The sequence below is a fragment of the Capra hircus genome, chromosome 3 (assembly GCF_001704415.2).
Source record: "Capra hircus breed San Clemente chromosome 3, ASM170441v1, whole genome shotgun sequence".
Lineage (NCBI taxonomy): Eukaryota > Metazoa > Chordata > Mammalia > Artiodactyla > Bovidae > Capra > Capra hircus.
In genome coordinates, this window is record NC_030810.1 from 103,672,808 (window position 1) to 103,699,084 (window position 26,277).

The following is a 26,277-nucleotide window of genomic DNA, read 5'->3' on the forward strand; positions in this document are numbered from 1 at the left end:
AGACAAATGAATCAGATACCGAACAGATGTATAGAAACTTGTTTTATTTGGGTAACATTTCCCAAAACAGGTCAGTTAGTAAAATAGATTCTAGAGAATATGGCCCTATGCATAGCCCTCCCTCCCCCAAAAATAACCCTGGGGGTGAGCCTTCCCCTTCCCCCTTGGGATCCTCTAGTATAAAAAAAATTTTGGCAGCTCAGTGTTTATCATCTAGGCTTGGGGCACCGTGTGCATGTTCAGTACTCCTAGGGTGCAGCACAGTAATGGGGGGGTGGTAACTCTGCCAACATGCCCCCATCCCCAGCTCAGCAAACATTTCTACCACAGCTCACCATCTGGGACCAAAACAAGGAGAACCCTTCCACTGATGTGCTGGCCAGGGCTCAGCACCTTCACTTGTGCTTTGAGAAAGAAGGAGGGGATTTATTTGGCACTTTAAAAAGAGAGTAGTGAGCAGGACTGGAGAAGCCAGAGGAGGTACCAAAACTGGCAGGAAGAGGCCTTTTGGCACTAGTGCCCTGGAAGAAGGGAAGAGGAAGATAGATATGAAAGTAGGAGCTAAGAAAAGTAGGAGGAAACCACTCCAAGTGAAAGAGGGCTGAAATGGGCTAGAACCAATAGGACTGCCAATTCAGCCTATGCCTTCTCTACGCCTCTATTCCCCCACAGCGGTTGGGTGCTCACCTCCAGCCTTACAAGTATCCACTTGTCCCTATGTGTAGTGTCTGACCCCTGATACTAGCACTCACTGTCTTCCCTAATCCTGATGTCCCTTAATCATATCTCTAGTGACTTGACCATCTTTTGTCCCTTGGGCCTGGGGGTCAGGCTCTTGTCTGCCCAATTTCCTCTCACTGGACAAACAGTCTCAAAGGCTCCAAGCCTATCTCCCAAAGAACTTTTTGGCCCTCAATACCTCCCTTCCCCACTCCTTCCTTTTCCCCACACACTGGGAGAGGGGGAGGGAGGTCAAGGGCACGTGGTACCCAACCTTCCCTGCCTGTCTTGGAGCTTTCTAGATTTGGATAAAGAGCAGGCCAGTGAGCAGGGCAAAGCCTGCTAGAAGCAGAATGACCTTGAGGATTCTCTGCTCAGAAGTGGCCAACTCCTGGGGCAGGATTTCCAGGAAGGTGATATAGAGAAAGGTGCCAGCCGCCATGCCCTCCAGCACAGACTGGGCGAGCTGGTGTAGTGGCCCAGCTGACTCTGCCAGAGCTGTACCTAGTCCAATGCCCAGGGGTGTCATGCATGAGAAGAGGATCCCACAGCCAGCCACCACCTGTGCTCGCAGGTGGCTCTGCAGCAGCCGCAGGGACAAGCTGACTGCCAGGATACCCTTATGGAGCACCAAAGCCAGGCACAACTCCATGGCCCGAGCCTGGTCTCGCTGCAGCCCCACCGCCAGCCCTTCAAACACTGAATGCAGGGCCAGCGAGAAGACCAATACAGAGGCACGCAGCGCTGAGGGAGCTGATGAGGCTCCGCCTGCCTGTGGGACCCCCAGTCCATCGTGCCAGTGCTGTGGCCCACCATTCACTGTTCCAAGCAGAGCCCTTGTCTCCTCTCGAGGTGGTGGTCCCGACTGTTCCTTGTAAGCCAGCGTGATCTGCTCCATCACCAGGACCAGGAAGAAGCCCATGGCCAGGATGAACTCTTGGAGAGGGAACTGGAGCTGCGGGCAGAGGGGACAGCATGGAGTTCAGGAGACAGGCCAAGAAGGGAGAGGAAGAGTCAGATGCAGGGTTTAGTCCCAGTTACACAGACCTGGGGTCCCACACAAACACAAAGCCACTCTCAGTTATGCAAAAATACAGTCACGTGGTGCACAGACTGAGAATGACATACAGCCATACAGATTATGGTGTCACTCCCAGTGTTACATGGAAACCACGGTTTCTCAATTTTGGTACTATTAACATTTTGGATTGGACAGTTCTTTGTTGTAGAGGGCTGCCCTGTGCCCTGTTGGATGTTTAGCAGCATCCCTAGCCTATACTCATTAGATGCTAGTAGCAAGGCAAGCCCTCCCTCCCTGAGCTGGGACAACCAAAAATATTTCATTACTGAATGTTTCCTGGCGAGTAGGAGGGGGGTGGATTGGAAAGGTGGCAAAATCACCCCCAGTTGAAAGTCACTGACGTAGCAGAGTGTGACATGTAGGCCACACACTGGCCCTCTTTCCCAAGTGCTCACACACTAAGCCACATACTGTCACAGGGACAATCAGGCTTACACACAGTCACACAGAGACACAGGTCACTCAGTCACAGACATAAATGGTTACAGTCAGTGTTACTTCCTCAGTTCCTCCAACTGTCTCAGTTTTTCCAATAAGACTGTTCTGTGCCTTGGACATGATCTTCCCCATATCCTTCTTCCTTGGGCTATAGAAACACCAGGTCCCTGGAAATTGCCTCCTACCCATCCCAGGCCTGTAGGGTAGGGACCTCTATCTCCAACCCTTCAGGAAAGTGCTGAGAGGGTAAAGATGATTCTTGGAGTGCTATTATCTTCCTGGAAGCTGGAACTAGAGACACTCACAAAGTAGATCATACACCTGGTAATAAGGTTCCTCACACTGTCTCAAAGGGTACACAGAGGTCACATAAGGACTGAGGGCGTAAGAACCCACAGAGTTGTGCTGCTCTGTGACTAAAACTCACAGCTCATGGGGTCATAGGCCAAGAGTCCTCGTGCAGTCATAGAGTGACACACAAACAGATCCATACAAACCACCTCTCCTGGAGTGTGTGACTGAACGTCCACATACACAGGGTCACATGCAGATGGCCAGGGCTCACCGTCACATGCAGGGCTGCCAGGGCCTCGTCTATAGCACCCAGGTAGTCAGGCAGCAGGTCCAAGAGACATGTGGCCAGAAAGACCCCGCCCGCAAAGCAGCTTACAAGGCTCAGGGCTTTTTGGCGGGAGGCTGGGCAGGAGTGGAACACAGAGGAATCAGTAAATGAACCCCCTTTAGGCCCCACTACCCAATCAAAGCAATGGTCACTCTTGCTGTCCCCCCTTAGGTCCACTTCCTTAACCCCAGGGACTTCCCTAAGCCAAGCATCATGGAACAGGGGAAAGGAGAGGCTTACCTGAGGCTTCAGGGTTAGCTCCCAGCCGCCGCAGCACACAGACGGGCACTAGACTGCAGATGAGGGTGAGCACCAGCAATAGCACCAGGGCCCCCAACTTCACCTCCAGTCCCATGGGCACTGGGGCCTCTGAGGCTGCTGCCTCGGGGCGCCACACCAGGAGCTCTGGCTCTCCCCAGGGCCCCATGGTGGCTGCGGTAGCTCCAATGACTCTCAGACCTAGGAAGATAGAGTGAGTGGGTTACAAGGGAAATATGGTATCAAAGAAAAGGGAAGGATGGCCCGCAGAATGCAGCTCCCTCATCCCAGCCACTTTCTGACCTTCCCTATTCCAGAGTGACTCATCCACTCCTGACCTGAGGCTACTCCTCTTTCCCCTATTTTATCCCTTTCAAGTGAATTATTCAGGGACCTAGCAAGGGGGAAACTGAGGTATGGGGACTGTGTGAATAGCTCATTACTCTTTCACATGAGGCGCCCAGAAAACTAGGGAGCTGGGCTCCTTTTAGCAAAGGAGATGCCAGCCGCCCCCTCCAGGAAGGAATGGATGAAGCGAAAAGGGTTCAAGAAGAGATGTCACGGATAGCTCCGTGGACCACCTGAACAGGGCGAGTTGGGGTGCTTTCCCGCTCCCATTTCCCCAGCGCCGCCATCCCTCTGAAAGTAGAGAGTGACTGCTGCAAGCCGAGGGCTGGGATGTCGGGACAGAAGACCAAAGAGGGGCCCTAGGAGTCCGGGGTCCAGGAACGGGCTGACCCAACAACTGAGGGCGGTGTCTGGAAGTCAGGGCTCTGGGAGGCGGGGTCTGAGGCCACCACAGTGCCGGGAAGCTGAAGAAGAATGCGAGAGCTGGGACTCCGGCTCTTAGGCTCGGGGAGGTCTTGGTGGCCGACCCCGATCCCGCTTTCTGGGACCCAGCACTCACCTCTGGAGGGTCTCACTACAAGGCATCCGCTTGGTTCCGGCCGCGAGTCGGGAATTCCCGCCCCCTCCCCTTCTTTTCCCCCTCCCCTCGCGTCCACCGCGTACCGGCCCCCCAGTGACCAATGACAGCGCCTAGAGGGCGGGGCCAGACTGGGAGTGACGTGAGCTAGGAGCAATCAGAGGTCGGCAGCCAGAGTCCGGCGGAGGCGTGGACGATCTGGGGGAGTGCGGAGCTGTGGGTGGGGGGTCGAGCAAGGGAAAGGAATTCAGAGAGCATCTAGATCTGAGAACCTTGGTCTCGGTGATGGTCAGACCCGCGGATCTGACTGGTCTGCAAAGGCTTCGATCCTTCGAAGATTCTAAAAGAGAAACCTAGATGCTTCTCCGCGGGCAAAGATGATGCTCCATACCCTACCCCCGCATTCCCAAGTCTTCCGCCTTCCACATCTCTGAGAATATCTGCCTGGTCCTGGGCCAAAGTCTTCTTATCTCTTTTAGAAGATTCCAAGATCCCCTTCTGGGCACCAGGGCTCCAAAAGGAAAGCATTCCGTTCCTAAGACTGACTTCCTTGCTTGATTTCACTTGCCTAGCACCCACAAGGAAGAAAAAAAGACAAGAATCGAAAGGGAGGGCTAGCAGAGTATTTCTTGAGGTACCAATGGTGGGAGCTGACGGGTGCAGCCTTCTGCCTGTTCAAGTGGGTAAAGTGGTGGGACCCCTCTAAGGGGTTGCTGAAACCCCACTTGATGAGGAGCCTCTCTCCGCACACCCCAGTCTATCCTCACCATGCCTCAGGACAGCTGGCCAGGATTCTCTCCAATCTCACCTGGATCTATCTTCTCTCCCTCCAGCTGCATCAGCCTCTTTTCTGTTTTCTGTTCCCTGAATGAACCAAGTCATTCAAATCTTGGTTCAGCTACTTACAAAGTATAAACGAAAAACGTTTCTTGCCATATGAGTAAACAAAGGATGTTGGAGCCATCTAGCCAGGACAGCTGCGTGGTGAGCCCAGAAAGAACTCAAAATGGAGAGGAATGGGCTGCCCGGCTGCCAAGCCCTTAGTCATTGCAGCCACCTCCCTAAAGTAACCCCTGAGGGGACTCAAGATGGGAAAGAACAGGATAGTGTCCCCACATAGCTAAGGTGCAAATCAAAATAACTTCAATGAGCGCAAACTGTTAATGTCTATCCATACACAGAGAAGTGCTAAATTCATTAACTTGAGATATCTGGTTTTCTTTAATTAATAGTAATCTTTTGATGTTCTGAATACCTGGTCTTTGTTGCAAAAACTATGTATCCTGATTCCTCCCTTATCTTTTTGGAGTTGTCCCTCAGAGCTATCTGAGAGGCTGCCTCCGGGGCCTGAAGGCCTCAGAAAGACCACCAAATAAAACATAATTCTGAGCTTTTAGATAGAGCAATTTTTTTTAGTCAACAAGAGTAATCTTGAGAAAATCGTTTAACTTCCCTCTGCCAGCTGTGAATTGCTATAAGAATTATATGGGTAACATAAAAATGCCTGACCATATATCAGTTACTCAATAACGATTAGATCCTATTCTTCTCTTTACCTTCAACCTATCTAAATTTTCACAGGAAGAATACCCATTTGAATTGTGAATCCACATCCCAAGTTTCTGTGCTTTATTTATTTTTAAATTATGATTTAAAATTTTTTATTGGAGTATAGTTGATTTGCAATGTTGTTTTTCTTTCAGGTGTACAGCAAAAAAAGTCAATTATACATATACATATATCCACTCTTTTTAGATTTTTTTCCCCATATAGCTCACTACAGAGCATTGAGTAATTTTCCTGTGCTATACAGTAGGTCCTGATTAGTTATCTATTATTTTATTATTATTTATTATTTGGCCATACGTTGAGGCATGTGGGATCTTAGTTCCCTGACCATGGTCCGAACCTGTGCCCTCTTCATTGGAAAGCAGAGTCTTAACTACTAGACCACCAGGGAAGTTCCAGCTCTCTATTTTATACAGAGTAGTATGTATGTGTCAGTCCCAATCTTCCAATTTACTCCTCCCCCTCCCTTACACCCTAGAAATGGTGAATTTGTTTTCTACATCTGTAACTCTATTTCTGTTTTGTAGATAAGTTCATTTGTACCTTTTCTTTAGATTCCATATATAAGGGATATTATATGATATTTGTATTTGACTTACTTCACTCAGGATGATAACCTCAAAGTCCACCCACGTTCCTGCAAATGGCGTTAATTTTCTTTTTTATGGCTAAGTAATATTCCATTGTATATATGTACCTTATCTTCTTTATCCTTTCCTCTGTTGATGGGTATTTAGATTGCTTCCATGTCCTGCCTGTAGTAAATACTGCTGCAATGAACATTTGGGTGCATGTATCTTTTTCAAATTATGGTTTTCTCCAGATATATGCCCCAAATTTGTGTGGTTTATTCACTGAACTAATCTTTATCTGAAGTACTGTTGGGAGGCAGATGAAAATCATACCTAATCAGTATAGCTCCATTAAAAAAATTTGGGGGGGGGCATGCCCAAATGCATGTTGGATTGTAGCTTCCCACCCAGGGACTGAGCCTGCACTGTCTGAGCTGGGAGCAGGCAGTCCCAACCACTGGACTGCCAGGGAAGCCCCATTATTTTATTCAAAGTGAGTTCCTGGGCCATCAGTCTCTAGATGAAGGCAAAATGTCCCAACTTTTGGTGTTCTTACATTTGTGTCATGTTATCTGTCTCCTCTTTGGTAAAATTGTAAATTATACAAATGCAGAATACATACTGGATACTATTACTGGTAACTATATGCAAAAAATTAGTCAAACTCCCAAACCACATCCGAGTATTTTAACCTTTTGCAGTTTTCTAGACCCTTGTCCCTCCATTAGTTAACCTGTGAGTATGTATACATAATTGCTGTTCTTTATCAATAGCATACTGCATGGATTACGGATTTGAACAACCCACGATTGCGCGACTTTCCAAAGTCAAAGCGCTGTCTGGTTATTTACTCCCGGCCTAGATTCGGAGTCACGTGGCAAGTGAAACCAAACCAAGCCTCTGCCCACATTCCCGGAACTTCCCCTCACCCCACCCCCTTCCCTACTGTAAATCGTCTGGCTCTTACCCTCCTTCTCATGAACCAAATCCCTGCCAGACAAATGCTCTGGCTGCATTGGCTTCTCTCCCCCTCTCTCTTGACAGCCAATTCCCACCAGTTACGGAGGAGCCTGCCTGCAGAGGGTAATCCCGTGGGCTCAAGGCACAGCCCCTCTTTAGCTTCCAATCAGACTCAACTGGGGGAGGAGCGCCATGGAGTGGGGGAGGGGTGCCTCTGTCGGTCTGCGGCAGTCCTATGGACACTTCTCTCCTGTTTTCAGCCCCGCGGCAGTCTCCCGTCTATAAAACTGAAGGCTAAAGAACAGGCACCAAGCGTCCTGTGCTCCATTCACAGACATCTCTAGCCTTCCCTGAGGAGCCATCAAACCCTCAGGAAGATCTGCTGTCACTAGGAGAAACTGAGGCAGAAGGGGCCAGGCTGATGTCTTAAACCCGGTTTGTGGACACTCAGCCTCTTAATCACTGTTCCAGATACTGCTTCCCTACCATGGCTCTTGGCTGGGTACAACCCACTTCTGTAGTGTAAGGCTGGGGGCGGGGTTTGGCTAGGCAGGTCCAGGATGCGAGATCCTGGAAGAAAGAAAAGGTGTACTGTTTGGGGCCATCGACGAGCTAGGCTGGCTTGGCAGGGCTGGGCTCTTCGAAACAGGTAATAATACCCAGGGGGGGTGCCTGTTGGTCTGAACCAGAGGGATAAGGTCGAAGGAGAGATCGCTGGAGTGACATCTGAGGGGGCTGCACAGGGGAGAAAGGGGTATAATGGAAAAGGGAGAGGAGCTCAGAAACTGTGGGGTGGGGGAGCGGGAGAGCCCTCGTTCTCCTGCAACTGCCGCCCCCTCCCCCATGCCTCCCAGCAGAACCATGGATTTCAGTACCCCTGACCTGCTGGACATGTGTCTGGAACTTCCAGAAGATGTCTTCTCAACAGGATCTTTCCTGGAGCTGGGACTCCATGGTCCACCTTCAGAGGTTCCAGTGACTAGGCTACAGGAACAGGGGCTGCAAAGCTGGGAGTGCAGTGGGGGCCACGGCTGTGTGAGTGTGATGAATGGGAATGGGTATGGGTTGAGACATCTCTTGTAGTAAGAAGTGCAAGAGGCTTCAGTTTCCACTTAGAGGTCTGAAGACAGAGCCCCTAAAATAGACATGAGCTGTAACTACCCTCATGTCCAAGGACAGAAGGGACTGAAACTGATCTAGTCTTGACATTAGATAGGACTTCCAGAGTTCAGACATGAGCTGTAACTACCCTCATGTCCAAGGACAGAAGGGACTGACACTGATCTAGTCTTGACATTAGATAGGACTTCCAGAGTTCTTCCCTATACACATTCACACCCTCTTCTACTGTAGGGTCTTCAAGAGAGTGAGCCTGAAGATTTCCTGAAACTTTTCATTGACCCCAATCAAGTTTACTGCTCAGAAGCATCTCCCGGCAGTGACAGTGGAATCTCTGAGGATCCCGGCCATCCAGACAGTCCCCCTGCCCCCAAGCCACCCAGTTCCCCTGCCCTCTATGAGGTTGTCTATGAGGCAGGGACCCTGGAGAGGATGCAGGGGGAAGCCGGGCCAGCTGTAGGCCTCATCTCCATCCAACTAGGTCAGTGTTCTTTGTGGGAAGGGGACATTGGCCCTCTAGGTCCAGTCCTAACCCTGCAGTTAAGGGGGTTTCCCCAACCTATGCCACTGCCCAGAGCCTGTGGCCATCCACATCCTTTCTCCCAGCCACTTACGTCTCCCTCAGATCAGTGGAGCCCACCATTTGCGGTGCCTGATGCCTGCGTGGTCAGTGAGCTGCCTCCTGATGCTCACATCCTGCCCACGGCAGCTACTGTAAACTCAGTGCCTCCTGCAGCCCTGGTGAGTCTCGGGGAGTCACTGGACTCAGTACTCTCTGATACACAGAACTGGGGAAAAGGGGTTGAGGGAGGGGAAACTGATGCTGAACATTTTCTTTGCCCCAGTTTTTGTGGCATTGGGCCTGAATGCCAGAGAGATGTGAGCAGGAATGGACAAGAGAGACAGAAGCCCTTGGGGTTAAGGGGGTAGTATCTCGGTTAAGGAGAGGATAGGGTGAGGGAATCCAAGGATAGGGCTCAGGAGAAAGCCTGGTCCTGCGTGCACCGCCTACTCAGTTAGGGCCATTGTCTCAGCCTTGAGTCAGGACATGGAAATGGGATGGGCCGCCTGGGAATCCAACTGGTTACTGGGCACAGGGTGTAGAAGCAACTGCAATTACAGTTTGTATTGGAATAATAGTTCAGCAGTCACCCACTGCCCATAGTTACAGCATAGGGGTGTGACATGTCACATACCTTCCCGAGGGGAGCTAGGCTGGTTCCTTGCAGTGAGGATGAAGAAGGGGCCTTGCCCAGGTCACTGTTCCTCTCTTTATCCTGAAAAGAACTCCTTGTGTGCAAAAAGGCAGGGAGTAAGTTCTAGCCTCCCTGCAAATCTGTAATTGAAGCTGAAACCAGAAGCCAAGCCAAGCACCTTAGAATCTTGGGCTGAGGAATCTTAAAAAGCCTGAGGCATCTAAACTTGTGTGTGCATCAAAAACTCTAGGGCATTTGTAGTGGATTGCCAGGGAAGTCCTAGTTGTTGTTGTTTTTTTAAAATTTTATTTATTTTTAATTTAATTTTTTTTGTGTTAGGTCTTCATTGCTGTGCAGGCTTTTCTCTAGTTGTGAGGAGTCAGGGCCACTCTCTAGTTGTGGTGAGCAGGTTTCTCATTGTGGTAGCTTCTCTTGTGGGACACGGGCTTGAGGGCGTATGGGCTCTTCCCAGATCAGACACTGAACCCATGTCTCCTGCATTGGCAGGCAGATTCTTCACTACCAAGCCACCAGGGAAGCCCTGGTATTGTTTTTAAAATATATCTTCTAGGGGAATTCCCTGGCAATCCAGTGGTTAGGACTCAGGGGTTCCACTGCAGGGGGGTATGGAATCGATCACTGGTTGGGAACTAAGACGCTGCAAGCTACATGGCACAGCCAAGAAAATAATAAATAAATACCCTCTAGGCTTCATTTTCAGAGATTTTGATTAGGTGGATTGGGAGGGACACCCCTCTAATATAGCACCAAACAGTATCAGAAGCAAGAAAGGAACATCAGAAAAAGTCAGAGGTAGAGTGGTTTAGCTAAAAAGTCAAAGATCATCAGAAGGCAAAAAGCAATTTCCTCTTGAGTCACAAAGTGAAGTATAAATCTTTCAAAAAGGAGTATTAGTTAGAAAAGTAAGCTACTCAGTTGATGGGCCCACATTAAGCAGACACCATCTACGCTCCCCACATACTCTGTTCAGTCTGGTTGCCTTTGGGGCATTCTTTGAGAGGGAACAGAACTTCAGTCTGAGAAGTAGGGCTCAGACTTGAGGGGAGAACAAGCCACCACCCCAGGGATCTCCTTGTGGCTGACAGGCAACAGTAACACTGCCAAACTGAAGTTAATGGCTGAAGATGAATCATTTGTCTGCTGTAAGAGTAAGCAAACTCTACCTTAGTGAGTTACTCCATATCCTCTCCAGATACTCGTAAGGTCTGCAGAAACGTGCATCAGAATAGGTCCTCCCTAGCCTGGTCAGACTGCCAAGGGCCTAAGTCTGTGGACAAAAAATACGACAAAACCACCTCCTCTTTCCCTAGGCAGCCTCAGGAAGTTCCTGTGGCTTAACTGAGAGTCTGTCTGAATTAAGGTCCCTGCCCCTCATTTCATTTCATGGTTTGTTATTCCTCAGAGCAAACAGGAAACACTCCCCAGGAGGCATGAGAGGGGAACAGTCTTGAGAATGGGATGACCCTCTCTCCATTCTCATCTTCTCTCATGCCCCAGCAGCTGCCCTGTCAAACTTTGTTCCTGACAGAAGAGGAGAAGCGGCTGCTAGGACAGGAAGGGGTTTCCCTACCCTCTCACCTGCCCCTCACCAAGGTAACACGCTTCCCCCAAGGGTATCCCAGTACTGCAGCCCTATCAAGGCCTCTGAGGAGCCAGGAGAGCAGGACAAAGTTGAGGAGTTGGGGGAGGCTGAGGGCCCAGGACTGACACACCCTGGGCCTCCAGGCAGAGGAGAGGGTTCTCAAGAAGGTCAGAAGGAAAATCCGTAACAAGCAGTCAGCTCAGGATAGCCGGCGGCGGAAAAAGGAGTACATTGATGGCCTAGAGAGCAGGTATGTTTGGATTCACGTTTCTTTGCTTCAAGCCTGGGCCCCTGTCCTTACCAAGGCTGGTGAGGTCAGGGATGCACATGATTACCAAACCTCATCCGACCTTCTCACCCTCCCTAGGGTGGCTGCCTGTGCTGCACAGAACCAGGAACTACAGAGAAAAGTCCAGGAGCTAGAGAGGCACAACATGTGAGTGAAGACAGTCTGCGTGCTGGGGGAAGTGTGCTGCACACATTCTTGGGCCCTGGTTCCCAAGAGATCTGACTCTTCGTTCCTTGTTTCCCAGCTCCCTGGTGACTCAGCTCCGCCAGCTGCAGATGCTTATCGTTCAAACCTCCAACAAAGCTGCCCAGACTAGCACTTGTGTTCTGGTACCATTGGTCTATTTCCCATCTCCCCCGTCACCTCCTCTACCTTCTGCCACATTTCCACCCCTATGCACCTCACTTCCTAGACGGACCTATTCTCCCATCTTTGATGACCTCAACTGCCCCCTAGTCACTCTGCCCTCTGCCCCCTTCCTTGATGGTCCCCACAACCCAAGTGTCCTCTTGCTTCTTCCCAGATCCTTCTTTTCTCCTTGGCTCTCATCATCTTGCCCAGCTTCAGCCCCTTTCAGGGCCTGCCAGAAGCCGGGCCTGAGGATTACCAGCCTCATGGAGGTGAGAGGCAAGGGCAAGAAGGAACTCTGTTTTCTGGGTAATCAAGAAGTGGGAGGGAGGCCCTGTCCTGTCTAGGATCCCTGACCAAGGGAGGGAGCATTTTTCTACTGACCTTTTTCCTTCACTCCACAGTGATTTCCAGGAACATTCTGACTCACAGGGACATGACAGAGAATCCTGAAAACGCAGTGGTAGAGTCCAGACTGGAGGGGCCACCTGGGGCCAGGGGTGCAAACAGCTCAACCAGGACACTGCTCCAGAAGGTGGGAGGGAGGGCAGGCCCCAGCAGGCACATCAGAACCGTGTTACATGCAGATGAAATGTAAGCTGTAACACCTCCTGGCTCACTTCCCAATCACAATAACGAATCCAGGGCTCTGCTACTGTTATGCTTCCTCCTGGGGTTCCCACTCAGGGCTCTTTGGCCTCAGGGTTCTGAATCCCATAAAGATGCCCTTGATGTCTGTACCCCATGGCTTAGTTGGCCTATATCAGGGGGAAGCTCAAATACTTTCATTATGTATTTGTGATTTTATTTCTTCAAGGACAGGGTTAAAGGGAAACTGATGTTTTGGCTAAGAAATAAACTTTTTTTTGGTAAAACTATATCCTGACAGTTTTAAGTAAGTAGTGGAAAATCCCATGGATGGAGGAGCCTGGTAGGCTGCAGTCCATGGGGTCGCTAAGAGTCGAGCACGACTGAGCGACTTCACTTTCGCTTTTCACTTTCATGCATTGGAGGAGGAAATGGCAACCCACTCCAGTGTTCTTGCCTGGAGAATCCCAGAGACAATGGGCCCCCGTCTATGGGGTCGCACAGAGTCGGACACGACTGAAGCGACTTAGCAGTAGCAGCAGTGGAAGAGGAAGAAGATAGGTACCTGGTAAACTGGGGCCTAAAATCACTACCCTCTTTCCCTCTCTACCACCCCATGACTTCCTGCCCCAAACCAAATTACAGATAGGGAAGGAAATGATTTTACTCTTTTTATTCTGCTCATTAATTATATAGATGGGGAAGATGAGAGAAAGGGGGTGCTACCACAAGGTTCCAGAGAACCAGGGCACAAGTCAGTTTATTCTACCTCCTGTCTGAGGCAGGGTTTCTAAGACCCAGATGAAAGGAGAAAAAGTAGCTATATGGACTCAATTTGCTTCCGGACCTTTTCCAGAGCCTTTCTGTCCAGCTGTCGCTGACGAACGATGACAAGGCAAGCAAAGACCAAGGCCAGACCTATGACAGCCCCTTCAAATTTCCAGAATAAGCGTTGTTCCATCAGAGCTGAGCGGCAGCTGAGGGCAAGAAGAAACAGTTATCCCCAGAAAAGATCAGAGAGCCTCCCCTTCCCCCTTCATCCTAATGAAGGTATCTCCAAAGGGAAGAGAGAAAACCAGAGTCAGCCTTCTAATGTGTTTTACAATATATTAATCCCCCTCAAATATTTAATTTTTAGTGAGATAAACAGAGCTGATACTAACCAATTTGACTGATAAAAAATCATGGGAGGAGAGCTGGGACTTGGGTTCAAATAATTTGGCTCCAAATCCCCTCCCCTCTCCAATATGCCAGCTACCTCCAGAGGAAAAGGAAGAGGCAGGATGTTTACCTAAAGTCACAGGAGGAAGTGACCCAGGAGGGTTCAAGAAGAGAACCAGCACTTACCTTTTGAACTCACTCCTCTTAGATGAGCTGCATGTTATTTTCTCCACATATCCTGTGGAACCACACTCAGGGGTGGTTTTCTGCCAGGAGGAAAGCATCAGAGCACATGTTAGGAAGGGGCAGCAGGAGAAGCAGGGCACCATGACCAGTTGTCTAAGTGCTATGGCTCGGGGCTGGTAGGCAACAGAGAACTAAGGAGGAGTTGCGGGGCAGGGGTGACAGGATGGTGTTTACATGACCAGGAGTATGTGTCAGTAAGAACGCTTCAGGCTCAACAGCCTAGGAGAGGCACGGGCAGGTTCTGGAGCCTACTAGATTAAAATTGAGCAGACCACAGTTATTAGCTGAAGGTCGCCATTAACTTGGAAAGGAACAGGAGGAAGACAAGTTCAGATCTGGACTTACACTGAGACGTCAAGAAAAAAGGCCAAAAGACAATGCAAAGGCACTCCTGAGACAGTCACACCGTCCCAGTCTGATTCAGTGTGAGAAAAAAGGGAGAGAAAACAGATACTCACAGCCTGGAAATTAGAACACGGAGCACACTCTTCGGCCACCACAAACTCTTCCACCAGCCAGCACGGCAAATTTGAGGTGCTCACTAGAGAGGAAGAGAAATGCAAGCCTCAGACTTCCTTCCGAAATTTCTGCCCTCAATTCTTCTCCCCTAAAATTCTGCCCATCAACTTCCCAGCACAGTTGTTGAATGCCCTCGTCCCACGTGGTACTGCCCTTTCCCACTTCATCTCTTGGAATATGGGAAGATGTCAAAACAAAATTATAGGAGCGACGAGTTCCAGACCATCACCCACCTGACAGTTTCTCTTCCCGCACGGGAGCCTCTGCTTGGCTGCAGCGGATGGGGGGAAGGGGCAAAAGTCAGAAGCCAGGAAACAGGGAACCCCCACTCCACCTCCGCGGTCCTGGGACGCGGGGAACGGGGACGACACGATCCTCGCATGCCCTCCTTTGCCCTGCCCTCAGCCCCTCCTTACCAGAGCCTTAAAGTGAACGCGCAGAGCAACCAGCAGAGGCGGTGGCCCTGGGGGAGGCCACGCCCCCCCGCGCCCGCCGGCATGGAGTGCTGCGTCGCACCTGTCGGGACAGAGGGACCTGCCTGCCTGTCCTCGTGCCTCGGTCGGAACGCCGAGTCCGCGCTTACACGGCAGTCCTCCGAGAGGTTCCAACTCAGGGCTGCGAAATGCTGGAGTTGCCTATCAGATTAAAGGCTCTGTCCGTACGCCCCCATGGCCACGGCGAGAAAAGGCAACACGCATTTTTTGGGTAGGACCGTGAGTTTCCTTCTTCGACCGGTACGGTCCAGACGAAAGGCCGAGGAGGCGTACGGCCCTAGCATTCCCTCGGCTCCGCTTCCGCTCCCGGCGGGGCCATGTTGCGCGCGGAGGAACCTGGGCGCGGGCCCGTTTCCAGAGCTAGGCCAGTGATGGGAGACGGGGGCCCGCGGCTGGTCTGATGGGCCTCGTAGTCTTCCGCCCGCTGCTCCCTGGGAGTTGGATCTCCCTGCACTCGCGCGGCGCGTTGCGACCCACTGGCTTGGCGCACCGTTGCATTCTGGTCCTGGTAGTCTTTTGCGGGAACGCAGAAAATGGCGGCGGTCAGCCTATCGTTCGTTGCCGTATCTCCCTGGGCTGTCACCTGTTTGCCCCTTTGGGCAACGGCGAGACATGAAAAGGAACGATACTCCGCCCTCTCAGGACTTTCCTCTCTCCATAAAACCCGAGGACTCACAATTAAGCCTCCGATTTTCTTACACTCCTCCCCCTTCCCACCTTGAGCGATGATCAAGGGGAGAAGCTGGGTTGGTGTTCCAGAGCTGAAGGCAAAACTGTTACTTTCTCCTCCCTCAAGGGGCAGCAATATCCGAAACTCTGTGAATGTGAAGGCTTCCCCTGTCTCTGGGCTCCCACTCAGTTCTACTTAGATGGGACCACGTTTAGTCGCTAAGTCGTGTCCGACTCTTTGCGACCCCACGGACTGTAGCCCACCAGGCTACATGTCCATGGGATTGAAAGATGCAAAGGAAATATTCATTAAAGTACTTTGTTTTCTTCTATTGCCTCACATTTGTATCATACTTTTTGAATTTAAGCTCATTTTGATTCTCTTCTGTAATCCTGAGGAGTCAGTTGGTATTGTCCCTGTTTAATGAATAAGCTCAGTCTGTTACTTGTCCAAGATCATACAGCTAGTAGGGAAGCTGAGGCCTAAGTCCAGACTTTCAACTCCCAGGCCACAGATTTGTGCCTGTTTTCCATCCCTGTGGAGTCAAACCTTGGCAGAATGTGGGTCAGGAAGAATCCCTGGGTCAGGAAGATCCCCTGGAGAAGGAAATGGCAACCTATGCCAGTGTTCTTGCTTGGAGAATTCCATGGACAGAGAAGCCTGGTTACAGTCCATGGGGTCACAGAGTCAGACATGACTGTGCAACTAACACTTTCAAGTAAATCTAGGCCCTATTAATAATCTGTATCCTGCCTCTCAAGATCAAAGAAATTCCCATACTTTTTCCTTGTTAATTCTGCTCCACACTCTCCTCCCTCAAGAAGTCTTTCTAGCCTAAAGGCCACAGCTACTCTCCCCCACATCTGTAAGAGCTAGAGCACTTTTGGCAATTAACATTATGTGTTGTGTGGACTCTTATGATGGTCCAATGAATAAGAATACACCTGCCAATGCAGGGGACACGCGTTCAATCCCTGATCCTGGAAGATGCCATATGCCTCAGGGCAACTAATCCCATGAGCCACGACTACCAAGACCACACTCTGCAACTACTGAAGCCCAAGTGCTCTAAAGCTTGCGTGCTGCAACTGCCGAGTCTCTGGGCCTGGACCCTGTGCTCCTCCACAAGAGAAACCACCTCAATGAGAAGCCTGTGCACCACAACAAAGATTAGCCTCTACCTGCCACAACTAGAGAAAGCCTGCACACAGTGAAGACAGCACAGCCAAAAAAACAAACAGTGTATCTGGTGCTATGTCCCATAGATTCTGTCTTCCCATCAGACTGAAATCTGACTGCTCAAGGACAAGAACTAACAGACTGGAAAGATCATTGGGTAGGAGATGAGAAAACAATACTCCGGTGAGGGCTGAGTTTCAATTTTGCTTGTAAGTATTAATTTGTTCCTTTAGGTTACTATTTGTCTGTATATTATTTGTCAATAGTTCTATGTGATAGAAAGTAGGGTATGGGGGTTTTTCCCCTCAGTATTTTTTAGCTATGATAAGTTTTGGTCAAAACATAGCATTCTGTTACTCCTTACTCAGTCCCACTAATTGTACCAAGCAACTAAACAGGGTCTCTATGCTGAAACTGGATTTTAAAATATCCACTCTGGGGTATGACAAAGAGGCCCGTCAGTCTTCTTGCCGGGACTCACAAAATGCAAGTCTTTCCTCATCTCTTGAGTGAATTAAACTAGCTGGGCAGTTGAGTACAGAATTCAAACATAAGCCACAGATAATAAGGATTATCACTTCACTGAAGCTTAGATACTTAATTCATGTACCAAATTATTTTCTTAGTCCTTCTGGCACTGTCAGACTCTTTTTTTCTGAGTGTTGTCTTTTACCAGCAGAAGCAGCAGCACACAAAAAGACTTTGCCCATGACTCCACGGTTGTGCTATCCACTTCTCCACTGCAGGCTTGAGGATGTTTTAAATTCCTTGAACATCGATCATTTCCTTGAGTAAAACTTCTAGTGGTACTTTGCCTAAACCAAATCTGATATTTTCATCATCTTGATAAAAGATCAAGTCTGTGAGATAATTTTGCTGTTTAGAAAAATACTGTGAATTTATTGCAGCACTATTTACAATAGCTAGAACATGGAAGCAACCTAGATGTCCATGGACAGATGAATGGATAAAGAAGCTGTGGTATATACATAAAATGGAATATTACTTAGTCATAAAAGGAACACTTTTGGTCAGTTCTATGAGGTGGATGAACCTAGAGCCTATTGTACAGAGTGAAGTAAGTCAGAAAGATAAAAATACCATATACTAACGCATACATATGGAATCTAGAAAGACAGTACTGATGAAATTATTTACAGGGCAGCAACAGAGACACAGACATAGAAAACAGACACAGACACGGTGGGGTGGGGGCAGGGAGTGGTGCGGGCAGGAAGGTAGGAAAGAGAGGGTGGGATATATGGAGAGAGTACCATGGAAACTTACATGACCATGTGTAAAATAGATAGCCAATGGGAATTTGCTGTATGACTCAGGGAACTCAAACTGGAGCTCTGGAACAACCTAGAGGGGTGGGATGGGGAGGGAGATGGGAGGGAGGTTCAAGAGGGAGGGGACATATGTATACCTATGGCTGATTCATGCTGATGTTTGGCAGAAACCAACACAATTCTGTAAAGCAATTATCCTTCAGTTAAAAAAGTAATTTAAAATTTAAAAAGAAATTGCAAATTTACTAATCAAACAGATGCAAATCAAAACATGTCTTTTCTTTTTCAAAGATTTAAAATTTAAAAAAATAGTGCTGGCAAGAGCATGTTTATATAATGTTGGTATAAGCGTAAATTTATGGAGCATATTTAGAGGACTATAGAAATACTAACTAAAATGCAAATTCTACAAAACCATCTAATTATAAAATCTATTTGTTCAGTTTTTTTCCTGAACAAGCATTTGTACAGTGCAAATGCTATTTAGAAGACAATATTTTCTAAAAATAGTGGAAACTAAAAAAAATACTGTGAAGAACAAACAGGGTCTATGTATACTTAAGGGAACTCAAGCCTAGGTTTTTGTTCATGGTTCTTTTGCATGTCAGTAGTTTTGCTTCTTTGTTATTCAGTCATTAGGAGCTGTTTTTGTTAAATTTTACTTGTCCCTCTTCCTTTAAGTATCACCCAGAGGTTATTTTAACTTGACCACTGTGCTTGACACAGAGTAGATGCTCAATAAATATTTATGACTAAATGAACCTTTTTTCTGTCTCATTTTCTCCTCCTATCAGAGCAGGAAATAATACTTACTACTTACTTAAAGGGATTTTTGGCAGAACCAAAGATGCTTGCGGAAATCAATGAATAAAAAATACCGGTTCTCCTGTTTCTCTGCGGCTAGGGTTATCACTCTCTTGGGAAGGCCCAGGAAAGAGTCCTTCTCTTTTAGAATCTCCTGGGCAAGGCTCTGCCTGCAAGGATCCTCTAAATCCCATATTGGAAAGAGGATGTACAGATTTTCAATTTCAGAGAATCTCTGCTCCTTGTCTCCCGCATCAATTAAACAGCTGGGGAAGGTCTGAGACCTGTAGACTAGGCATCACAGGAACACAGCCAGATTCAGGCAGACCAACCACCTCAGAGAGACAAGAATTAGGTTTATGAGTAGAGAGCGATTCCGACAATGACAAAAGCTGCCCAAACCAGGAACATTTGTGCAAACAGTGGCCTTTAATAATGAGAAAGACCATGCAGAGTGACAGCATAGGACCAAACCTTCAGAGGGTGGTACTGAGCCAGCCTCTCTCAGGACCCTAAAGCCCAATCCAGTAACAATAAATCAACTTTTATTTACATTTATATTTGCCCTGGAAACCCAGAGAAGGTCTGAGGCCTAGGGCCGTCTATCTTCCTTTCCTCCTCCGTCTCTTCCTACTTCCTTCTCACCTTCCCAGTTCTTTTTCTTGCCTCTCCTTCCCACTCTATCCTGCTTCCTTTCTTTTCCTCTTTCCTTCTCTCTCCTTCCTTTTTTTCTTCTCCATATTCTCCCCATTCTTCTACCACCTACCCATCTCTACCCCTCCAAGCCCCATTTGCTATTTCTCCCCTGCCCAGTCCCTCAGCCCCGCCTTCCTCAGATTCAGTCTCCAGGCGTAGGGTGGAGAGGCAGAAAGGAGTCGTCAGGCCAAGGAGCACTTGTTGGTATTCTTCTTGTCGCAAGTTTTCAGGTCAGTGCTCAGGGGCTTATTGTTGTTTTTCTAGAGGGAGAAGGTACAGGGGTCAGGGTGAGAATGGCTGGCTGGGGCCATAAACTGAAGGAGATCCACCCTCACAGGCAGTATTAGCATTGTTCCCCTCATCAGTTTTTACCCCCAACACACACACACTCTCACACACCCAGCACAACCAACTCACCAATCTCCGGCCTCCTGACTTGAGTAAGATGTCCCGTGCCAGGGAACTGAAAGCCTAATGGGGAAAGGCGAGATTGGTCAGGATAGGTTGAAGGGGAGCATAAGTCTGTCTTCCAGTCCTCTTTGGGAGTGAAGGATGGGGTGTGTCTCACCTCATCTACATTCATACTGGATTTAGCACTTGTCTCGAAAAATCGGATTCCATGCTCCCGAGCCAACTGCATGGGAAGAAGTGGTAAGAAGAGAGTTGGACAGAGGGCAGTGGCCAAGTCCTCTGCAATCCGGCCTTATCTTGGCCCTCCTGGCCCAGTTCTGGAACACTGCCCAACCAGCTCTTACCTTATCAGCCTGCTCCTTCTGCACCTTCCTCTTGGCCTCCATGTCACACTTGTTCCCCAGTAAGAGGCGCTCTACCCCAGCCGAGGCGTTCTGGGAGCAAGATAAGAGTAGAAGCTGGGTCCTGCTCATTTTCACAGTCTCCTTCATCCTCTAGGTTCTACCCAGTTCCCCCACCTCTCTGGAACTGTCCTCACCTCTTTGATGCTCTTCATCCAGTTCTGAATATTCTCGAAGGATTTCTCATCTGTGATGTCATATACTAGGATAATGCCCTGGGGAATGGCAGAGTTCACAATGGAGGCTTGTACCATATTCCCCTCTTCAGGCTTCCCACTGCCCTCTAAGTGACCCTGTAAATTCTATCCACAAGACTAATTACTAGGCCATATGGGGCCCTCTGCAACCCACACTATGCCCCTCCCCATTTTTCTCTGCTCCAACCTCCTATCCCTCTGTAGTTGCACATTCTATCACATCATCCCTTGTCCAGAAATATGCTTCATACCATTGCTCCACGATAATAGGCAGTAGTTATTGTCTTGAATCGCTCTTGGCCAGCTGTGTCCCTGAAGGGGTAGAATATTTCATGGGGTGAGATAGAGGGAAGAGGTCTCCAAAGAGAGAATTCCACTCCCATCCCCTAAGAATTTAGCTTTTGCAACAAGGAGTGTTAAACAGAATCAGGAAAACAATAAAGGGAAAAAGGGATAAGAGACTGTTGGGCTGATACTGAGCGAAGGTAAAGGCTGAAGAAACAGATCTGTTTTATTGTTTACTTTGTGCCAAGCACTGTGTATATTATCATTTTATTTATGTCATTTTGCCTAATCTTCACTCTATCCTTGTGAGACATGTTTTTCTGGCTCTCTTTTACAAATGAGGAAACAGATTGAGAGAGGAGAAATAACTAATGAAGGTCATTCTGTAACAGAACAGGATTGAACCACATTCTCCTCTTGTCTATTGTATCATAATGCCTCCTTTAAGCCACTTACCGCTTGACACCTTGAGTCAGGGTCTCCAGCTTCCTCAGGGTAGTCAGGTCAAACCTCTACTCTTGGCTTTAACGGCTCTCCACTGGACAGAGAGTCAAGTCTTAATTTTGCTACTTGCTATTTGACTGTTGAGAGCTTGTTTCCACATTATAGCTCAATAGACAGTTGAGCTAACTAGACAGTTGCCAAGTTCAGAGGTGTCTCTGGGTCCAGGACAGGCAACAGAATTACAAAAAAGTTGAAAATAGTTGAGTGAGCAGGGAGCGAGATGAAAGGACATCTGAGTGAGGTGACAGAAGGGGATTAGAAAATGTACTGGAAGGAGCGATGGGAAAGTGAGAGAAATGAAACTAAAGAGAAACTACAGATTATAGGAAATAAATGAGTAAGTCTGGTTTCGAAGTCCTGGGGGATTCACTCACCAGACTTGCAGTTTGATCTTTTTCCCCTCTATATCCACCGTGCGGATCTTGAAATCAATTCCTAGGGGTGGAGAGGGAACACTGAAGTCCAGACGTGTACGTATGTGCACGTGCCAGTGCGTGGCGAGAGGGAGGGGAATGGAGCAGTGCAGAGATTCTGCAGGGAAGGCACTTGGGAAGCAGTCTTGCAGGAAGTATAAAACTACGGGGATTTTCTCAAAGCGGTACTTGTACAGCAAGCGTATTGTTTTTACTTAGATCTTATAGACTTTGTGGGAAAGAAGATGTTGAAAACTCTGCAAGGAGGCTAAAGGCCTTTAAGGCACTTCTTGGGTCCACTCAGCCGTGCCAGCTGACAACTCTCTCAATTCAATCTGTCTCCCCCAAAATACTACTTTCTAATTCCTTCTCCCTTCTGTTGTCTTAGAACCCTCTACTCTCCATTCTCCCACATAGCCTCCTGACTCTATAGGGTGAAGAGCAAGGAAAAAGGAAGCTGATACCAGTCCATGTGGATTAACAGTATGCCAGGCTCGGAAACAAGAAAACTTGAGTCTAAACAAGATTCCCCTGAGACTGAGATATGAGAGAGGGATATTTTCCCCTCCACTTTCTAACCAGAATTGTCTTGAGACTCTCCTGGTCTTACTACCCAGGCCAGAGGAGGTTAAGAACAATGAGGGGGAGGAGGGGAGACAATGTTCTTAGTGGAAACTTGTGTACCTCCCCTGAGCCAGTGAGGAGCCCCAGGGAGCAGGCTGAGTCACCAGGCTGACTCAGAGACCCCAAAAGTCCCCTCAGTCCCACCTTCCTTACCAGGCTGACAGCATATTCATGATCCCAGTCCTTGGGCTGCTCTCGGGCACACCCAGCCCCTCTGTGCCACCCTCCCCAACCCCCTAAGTTGAGGGGCAGAGAGACGGGAAAGTAGATGGTAAGGTGGGAATGCAGTGGGAAAGTGTGTAACTCAGTTGGCACAGAAAGAGGCTGGCAAAATTGGGAGACAGATGGTCAGGGAAAGGGGGACACAGGAAATGTGGAGAATGGAGCAAGAGTTCTAGGTGGATGAGGGTGGGGGAAGAGGAGCTGAGAGGGAAACAGACTCGGGTTCATGTGAATTTGTGGAGACAAGGGAGACAGGTGGCACCAAGAAAATAGGGGTTGGCGCAGGCACAACTGAGGAGTGATCTGGAGGTCTCAGAGAGGTTAGAGGTTTGGGTACCATCCTGAGACATATAAGGGGGATGGGTCTGAGAGAGAGAGGCTGAGGGACTGGAGTCCAGAAGCCGGACTCTAAAGCGGGCCACTAGTAATCCAACAGCCTAGGAATGAGGGTATGGGGTAGCTGGGGATCTAGGCTATGGCCAGTGGGCTCACCGATGGTGGAGATATAAGTGTTGTTGAAGTTGTCCTCTGCAAAGCGAATGATCAGACAAGTCTTGCCCACCCCTGAGTCCCCGATCAGCAGCAACTTGAAGAGGTGGTCGTAGGCTTTGGCCATGGCGGACACTGGGGGTGCCGGGAGAGGGGTGGGGAAGCGAAGGGCACCGGTAGGCGGGACTGGAGGGTTGGCAAAGGGAGCGGGCCGGAGCCCCAGCCAGGAAGTTTTCCTCCCTCTCCGCCCAGGCTCTGGGAAAGAGGAGAGGCGGCACTCCTCCGGGCCCCACCCCGTGCCCGCCCATCCCTTTCAGCTGGCCTCCTCGGACAGCCCAGCCTCCAGCTCTCTGGCTTTCCCTTCCCAGCCAATGCTGGCCTGTCTCCCTAGCCATTTTGAACAGATTTTGCTCAATATCATCCCCCTCTTTTGACTTCGCTCTTCCAGTCAGAAGCCAGAGAGGCTGGGGTGAAGTGGAGGTTTAATCAGAATGACCAAGGGAAGAGGAATTTTAGAGGAATTCGGGGAAAACGAAAGTTTGGGAGAATAAGGGTGAAGGCCAGGATAACACAGGAATTGGCAAAAATTGGAGACTGATTTTTGAAAGGGGAACTCAAGAAAAATAGAATCCTTCTGGGGCAGTTTCTAGAATTCTGGCGTTACTTTTCCAAGCCCTTAGTTTTAGAATCCCAACTCTTTTTGAAAAAAGCGGCATGGCTGGAGTTGATGGCTATTTGTTGAGTCAGTCTGCCCCCTGGTGGAACAGAGTGAAAATTAAAATTAATTATACTATATAATCAGCTCCACACACTCCCTCTCCCAGTCTCCAAGCCCATACACTGTTCACCTAGATACGTTCTGGAGCTTCATCTTGAACGGTCTTCCTTCTGGGACGCTGTGTATGAATTCTCTGACAGGCCAGCTCAGGAAGATAGAGACTGAGATTACAAATGTCCGGTGTCATTCTCTTGATGAGATGTGGATCTTTTAACACACTCCGGAGGCAGTACTCCTAACACACTAATGAACAGACTGTGACTGTGTAGCCTTGGCAACCAGAAAGCTGAAATATGGAGAACATGGCTACACAAAACCAAATTTATCTTTGCTTTGGAAAAAATATTCAAAATACCTGCTTTTCTAATAGCAGGTCAGTAGAATAGTCCGTCTTTAAACATAGTGTACCGGTTATGAAAAGGAATCTTCTGTCACTTCAGTTATCCTTGTCATACTCTGTGCCAATGTTTGTCCCTCTCAAACACAGCTATTCAATTCTCTTTTATCCTTTATCTCACCACTCATTATGTCTTCAAGTTGTATTACAAAACTCGAGTATTCTCTACTTCTCCCTGCTGGTCAAACTCTCTCTCCCTAGTGCTTTAAATTATTCTTCAATTTTCATGGATCTGTCTGATAAAAACCTATTAGTTCTTTTTTATTTCATCTTATCTCGTCTGAATCTGGACTTTTCATCCCCAGCAATAGACTATTCTTTTTCAGCTCTCTAAATTGTTGTTGTTGTTTAGTTGCTAAGTTGTGTCTGATATTTTCTTTCCATGTCTGACTCTTTTGCAACCCCATGGACGGTAGCCCAGCAGGCTCCTCTGTCCATGGGATTTCCCAGGCAAGAATATCAGAGTGAGTTGCCATTTCCTCTTCCAGGAGATCTTCCCGACACAGAGATTGAAACTGCATCCAGTTGCATTGGCAGCTGGATCCTTTATCACTGAGCCACCTGGGAACATGTCACTTCCTCAGAGGTTTTTCTCACCCATCAGTAGTATGCCGAACCATACAGAAGGCTGAGAGATGAAGAATTGATGCTTTTGAACTCTGGTGCTGGAGAAGACTCTTGAGAGTTGTCCCTTGGACAGCAAGATCAGACCAGTCAATCCCAAAGGAAATCAACCCTGAATATTCATTGGAAGGACTGATGCTGAAGCTCCAATACTTTGGCCACCTGATGCAAAGAGTGGACTCATTGGAAAAGACCCTGATGCTGGGAAAGACTGAAGGCAGGAGGAGAAGGGGCAGGGCCAACAGAGGATGAGATGGTTGGATAGCATCACTGACTCAATGGACTTGAGTTTGAGCAAACTCTGGGAGATAGTGAAGGACATGGAAGTTTGGCCCGCTGCAGTCCATGGGGTTGCAAAGAGTCTGACATGACTGAGCAACTGAACAACAACAGTAGTGTGCTGGAACCAACTATTACTGGCTCATGAAAACAGACTGTGCTTTCCAAATCCGTGTTTAATGACATTGGTAGTCTGAAACCGGCCAAGGTAAGAGTATTTTCTCCATTGAAATTACCAAAGACAACAAATCAGGGCTCCCCTCTATAAAGTCAATGGTTAAACGTTTACCTGGAGAAGGCAATGGCACCCCACTTCAGTACTCTTGCCTGGAAAATCCCATGGACGAGGGAGCCTGGTAGGCTGCAGTCCATGGGGTCGCGAACAGTTGGACACGACTGAGCGACTTGACTTTCACTTTTCACTTTCATGCATTGGAGAAGGAAATGGCAACCCACTCCAGTGTTCTTGCCTGGAGAATCCCAGGGACGGGGGAGCCTGGTGGGCTGCCGTCTATGGGGTCACACAGAGTCGGACACGACTGAAGTGACTTAGCAGCAGCAGCAGCAGCAGCAAACGTGTACCAGCGTATCCTTGACAAGAACTCACATCCCTTGTCCCATTCTATTCCTTTGGAATTAACCAGGTCCTCATATACCATCTGAGTCATTTTTGCTCCTCCTTTATGACAAATGGACATTTTAACCCTTTGATCGTTACTGTAGAAGATAATGATTTGGTCTTTTTTCTTTCTTTTCATTCCCTGTCCAGAGTTTCAGTGCTGCCAAGATTACAAATCTTGGAAATGTAGTTCTGATGAAAATGTAGTGGAAAGGATGTGGGAATGTAAAGACAGAGTTGTGAAGATTAACATTCAAAGCAGTCAGAACAATACAGAAGTGAGTAATGTAATAATTATTACAGAGAAAGATGGAAAGGAGAGAATAAAATTAACAACGGTTAGTCCTAGAAATAGGCTGAAAGTGCGGAAAAGATGAGAACTTGCCTTTTTTATATTTACATTACTGAATTGTTAAAAATGGGGAAACTAAACCAATTGAAAAATAGTAAAGAAATTTAACAAGTCATAGACACAACTCAGTCTGTTTTCCTAAGCAGTTCCTGTTGTTAAAGTGTAGCGCGAAATTTTAAAAATGTCTATTTACCCCTTGACGGAGACCAGACACTGACCTTAAGATGCCAAGCTCACTCTCTTAACATGGCGACTCATCTGAGTCCTGTCATTTAGAGACCTTCCCCAAATGGCAGCCCCCACCTCGCCCCATCGCCCAAGACCATGAGAGAA

At 48.4% G+C, this 26,277-nt stretch overlaps 4 protein-coding genes across 16 annotated transcripts; 1 reads left to right on the forward strand and 3 right to left on the reverse strand.

The window, feature by feature from the left end:
* On the reverse strand, positions 28-9,534 carry SLC39A1 (solute carrier family 39 member 1). 3 transcript variants are annotated; one of them, XM_005677473.3, is made up of 4 exons: positions 9,461-9,534; positions 3,102-3,320; positions 2,805-2,935; positions 28-1,675 (listed from the first exon to the last, which is right to left on the reverse strand). In XM_005677473.3, exons 2-4 carry the CDS (start codon positions 3,286-3,288, stop codon positions 1,019-1,021), a joined length of 975 nt encoding a protein of 324 aa, XP_005677530.1. In that variant the 5' UTR covers positions 3,289-3,320; positions 9,461-9,534; the 3' UTR covers positions 28-1,018.
* On the forward strand, positions 7,123-12,578 carry CREB3L4 (cAMP responsive element binding protein 3 like 4). 10 transcript variants are annotated; one of them, XM_005677480.3, is made up of 10 exons: positions 7,130-7,794; positions 8,000-8,180; positions 8,499-8,745; positions 8,890-9,005; positions 10,982-11,074; positions 11,207-11,313; positions 11,431-11,499; positions 11,597-11,681; positions 11,876-11,972; positions 12,105-12,578. In XM_005677480.3, the coding sequence occupies exons 1-10, from the start codon at positions 7,706-7,708 to the stop codon at positions 12,296-12,298; spliced, it is 1,278 nt and encodes a 425-aa protein (XP_005677537.2). In that variant the 5' UTR covers positions 7,130-7,705; the 3' UTR covers positions 12,299-12,578. The 10 variants fall into 10 exon arrangements, with proteins under 10 accessions (XP_005677532.2, XP_017901642.1, XP_013832570.2 ...); XM_005677481.3 differs by having other exon boundaries at positions 8,003-8,180; XM_013977123.2 differs by having other exon boundaries at positions 7,127-7,794; positions 8,499-9,005.
* JTB (jumping translocation breakpoint) lies at positions 12,947-15,580 on the reverse strand. The gene is made up of 5 exons (XM_013977098.2): positions 14,631-15,580; positions 14,448-14,485; positions 14,154-14,236; positions 13,636-13,715; positions 12,947-13,265 (listed from the first exon to the last, which is right to left on the reverse strand). The coding sequence occupies exons 1-5, from the start codon at positions 14,711-14,713 to the stop codon at positions 13,109-13,111; spliced, it is 441 nt and encodes a 146-aa protein (XP_013832552.1). The 5' UTR covers positions 14,714-15,580; the 3' UTR covers positions 12,947-13,108.
* Positions 19,064-26,275, reverse strand: RAB13 (RAB13, member RAS oncogene family). 2 transcript variants are annotated; one of them, XM_005677470.3, is made up of 8 exons: positions 26,163-26,275; positions 21,522-21,582; positions 20,610-20,670; positions 20,299-20,376; positions 20,105-20,194; positions 19,918-19,983; positions 19,767-19,820; positions 19,064-19,609 (listed from the first exon to the last, which is right to left on the reverse strand). In XM_005677470.3, the coding sequence occupies exons 3-8, from the start codon at positions 20,610-20,612 to the stop codon at positions 19,532-19,534; spliced, it is 369 nt and encodes a 122-aa protein (XP_005677527.2). In that variant the 5' UTR covers positions 20,613-20,670; positions 21,522-21,582; positions 26,163-26,275; the 3' UTR covers positions 19,064-19,531. The 2 variants fall into 2 exon arrangements, with proteins under 2 accessions (XP_005677527.2, XP_005677526.2); XM_005677469.3 differs by lacking the exon at positions 26,163-26,275 and adding an exon at positions 22,899-23,150.

Bases quoted from the DNA above. Each gene is read 5' to 3' on its own strand.
- SLC39A1 (XM_005677471.3), bottom strand. From the start codon at position 3,737: ATGGGAGCGGGAAAGCACCCCAACTCGCCCTGTTCAG. The intron at 2,936-3,101 runs GTAAGCCTCTCC...ACTCCTGCCCAG, and splicing joins AGCTAACCCTGAAGCCTCAG to CCTCCCGCCAAAAAGCCCTG. The intron at 1,676-2,804 runs GTGAGCCCTGGC...CTCTGCCCGCAG, and splicing joins TGGCAGCCCTGCATGTGACG to CTCCAGTTCCCTCTCCAAGA.
- CREB3L4 (XM_005677475.3), top strand. From the start codon at position 7,706: ATGCGAGATCCTGGAAGAAAGAAAAGGTGTACTGTTTGGGGCCATCGA. The intron at 8,181-8,498 runs GTGAGTGTGATG...CTTCTACTGTAG, and splicing joins GCAGTGGGGGCCACGGCTGT to GGTCTTCAAGAGAGTGAGCC. The intron at 9,006-10,981 runs GTGAGTCTCGGG...ATGCCCCAGCAG, and splicing joins CAGTGCCTCCTGCAGCCCTG to CTGCCCTGTCAAACTTTGTT.
- JTB (XM_013977098.2), bottom strand. From the start codon at position 14,713: ATGCCGGCGGGCGCGGGGGGGCGTGGCCTCCCCCAGGGCCACCGCCTC. The intron at 14,486-14,630 runs GTAAGGAGGGGC...CATCCGCTGCAG, and splicing joins GCGTTCACTTTAAGGCTCTG to CCAAGCAGAGGCTCCCGTGC. The intron at 13,266-13,635 runs GTAAGTGCTGGT...TCTTGCCCTCAG, and splicing joins AAGAGGAGTGAGTTCAAAAG to CTGCCGCTCAGCTCTGATGG.
- RAB13 (XM_005677469.3), bottom strand. From the start codon at position 23,022: ATGGCCAAAGCCTACGACCACCTCTTCAAGTTGCTGCTGATCGGGGAC. The intron at 21,583-22,898 runs GTGAGCCCACTG...CTCCACCCCTAG, and splicing joins CACTTATATCTCCACCATCG to GAATTGATTTCAAGATCCGC. The intron at 20,377-20,609 runs GTATGAAGCATA...GCCATTCCCCAG, and splicing joins CCTATTATCGTGGAGCAATG to GGCATTATCCTAGTATATGA.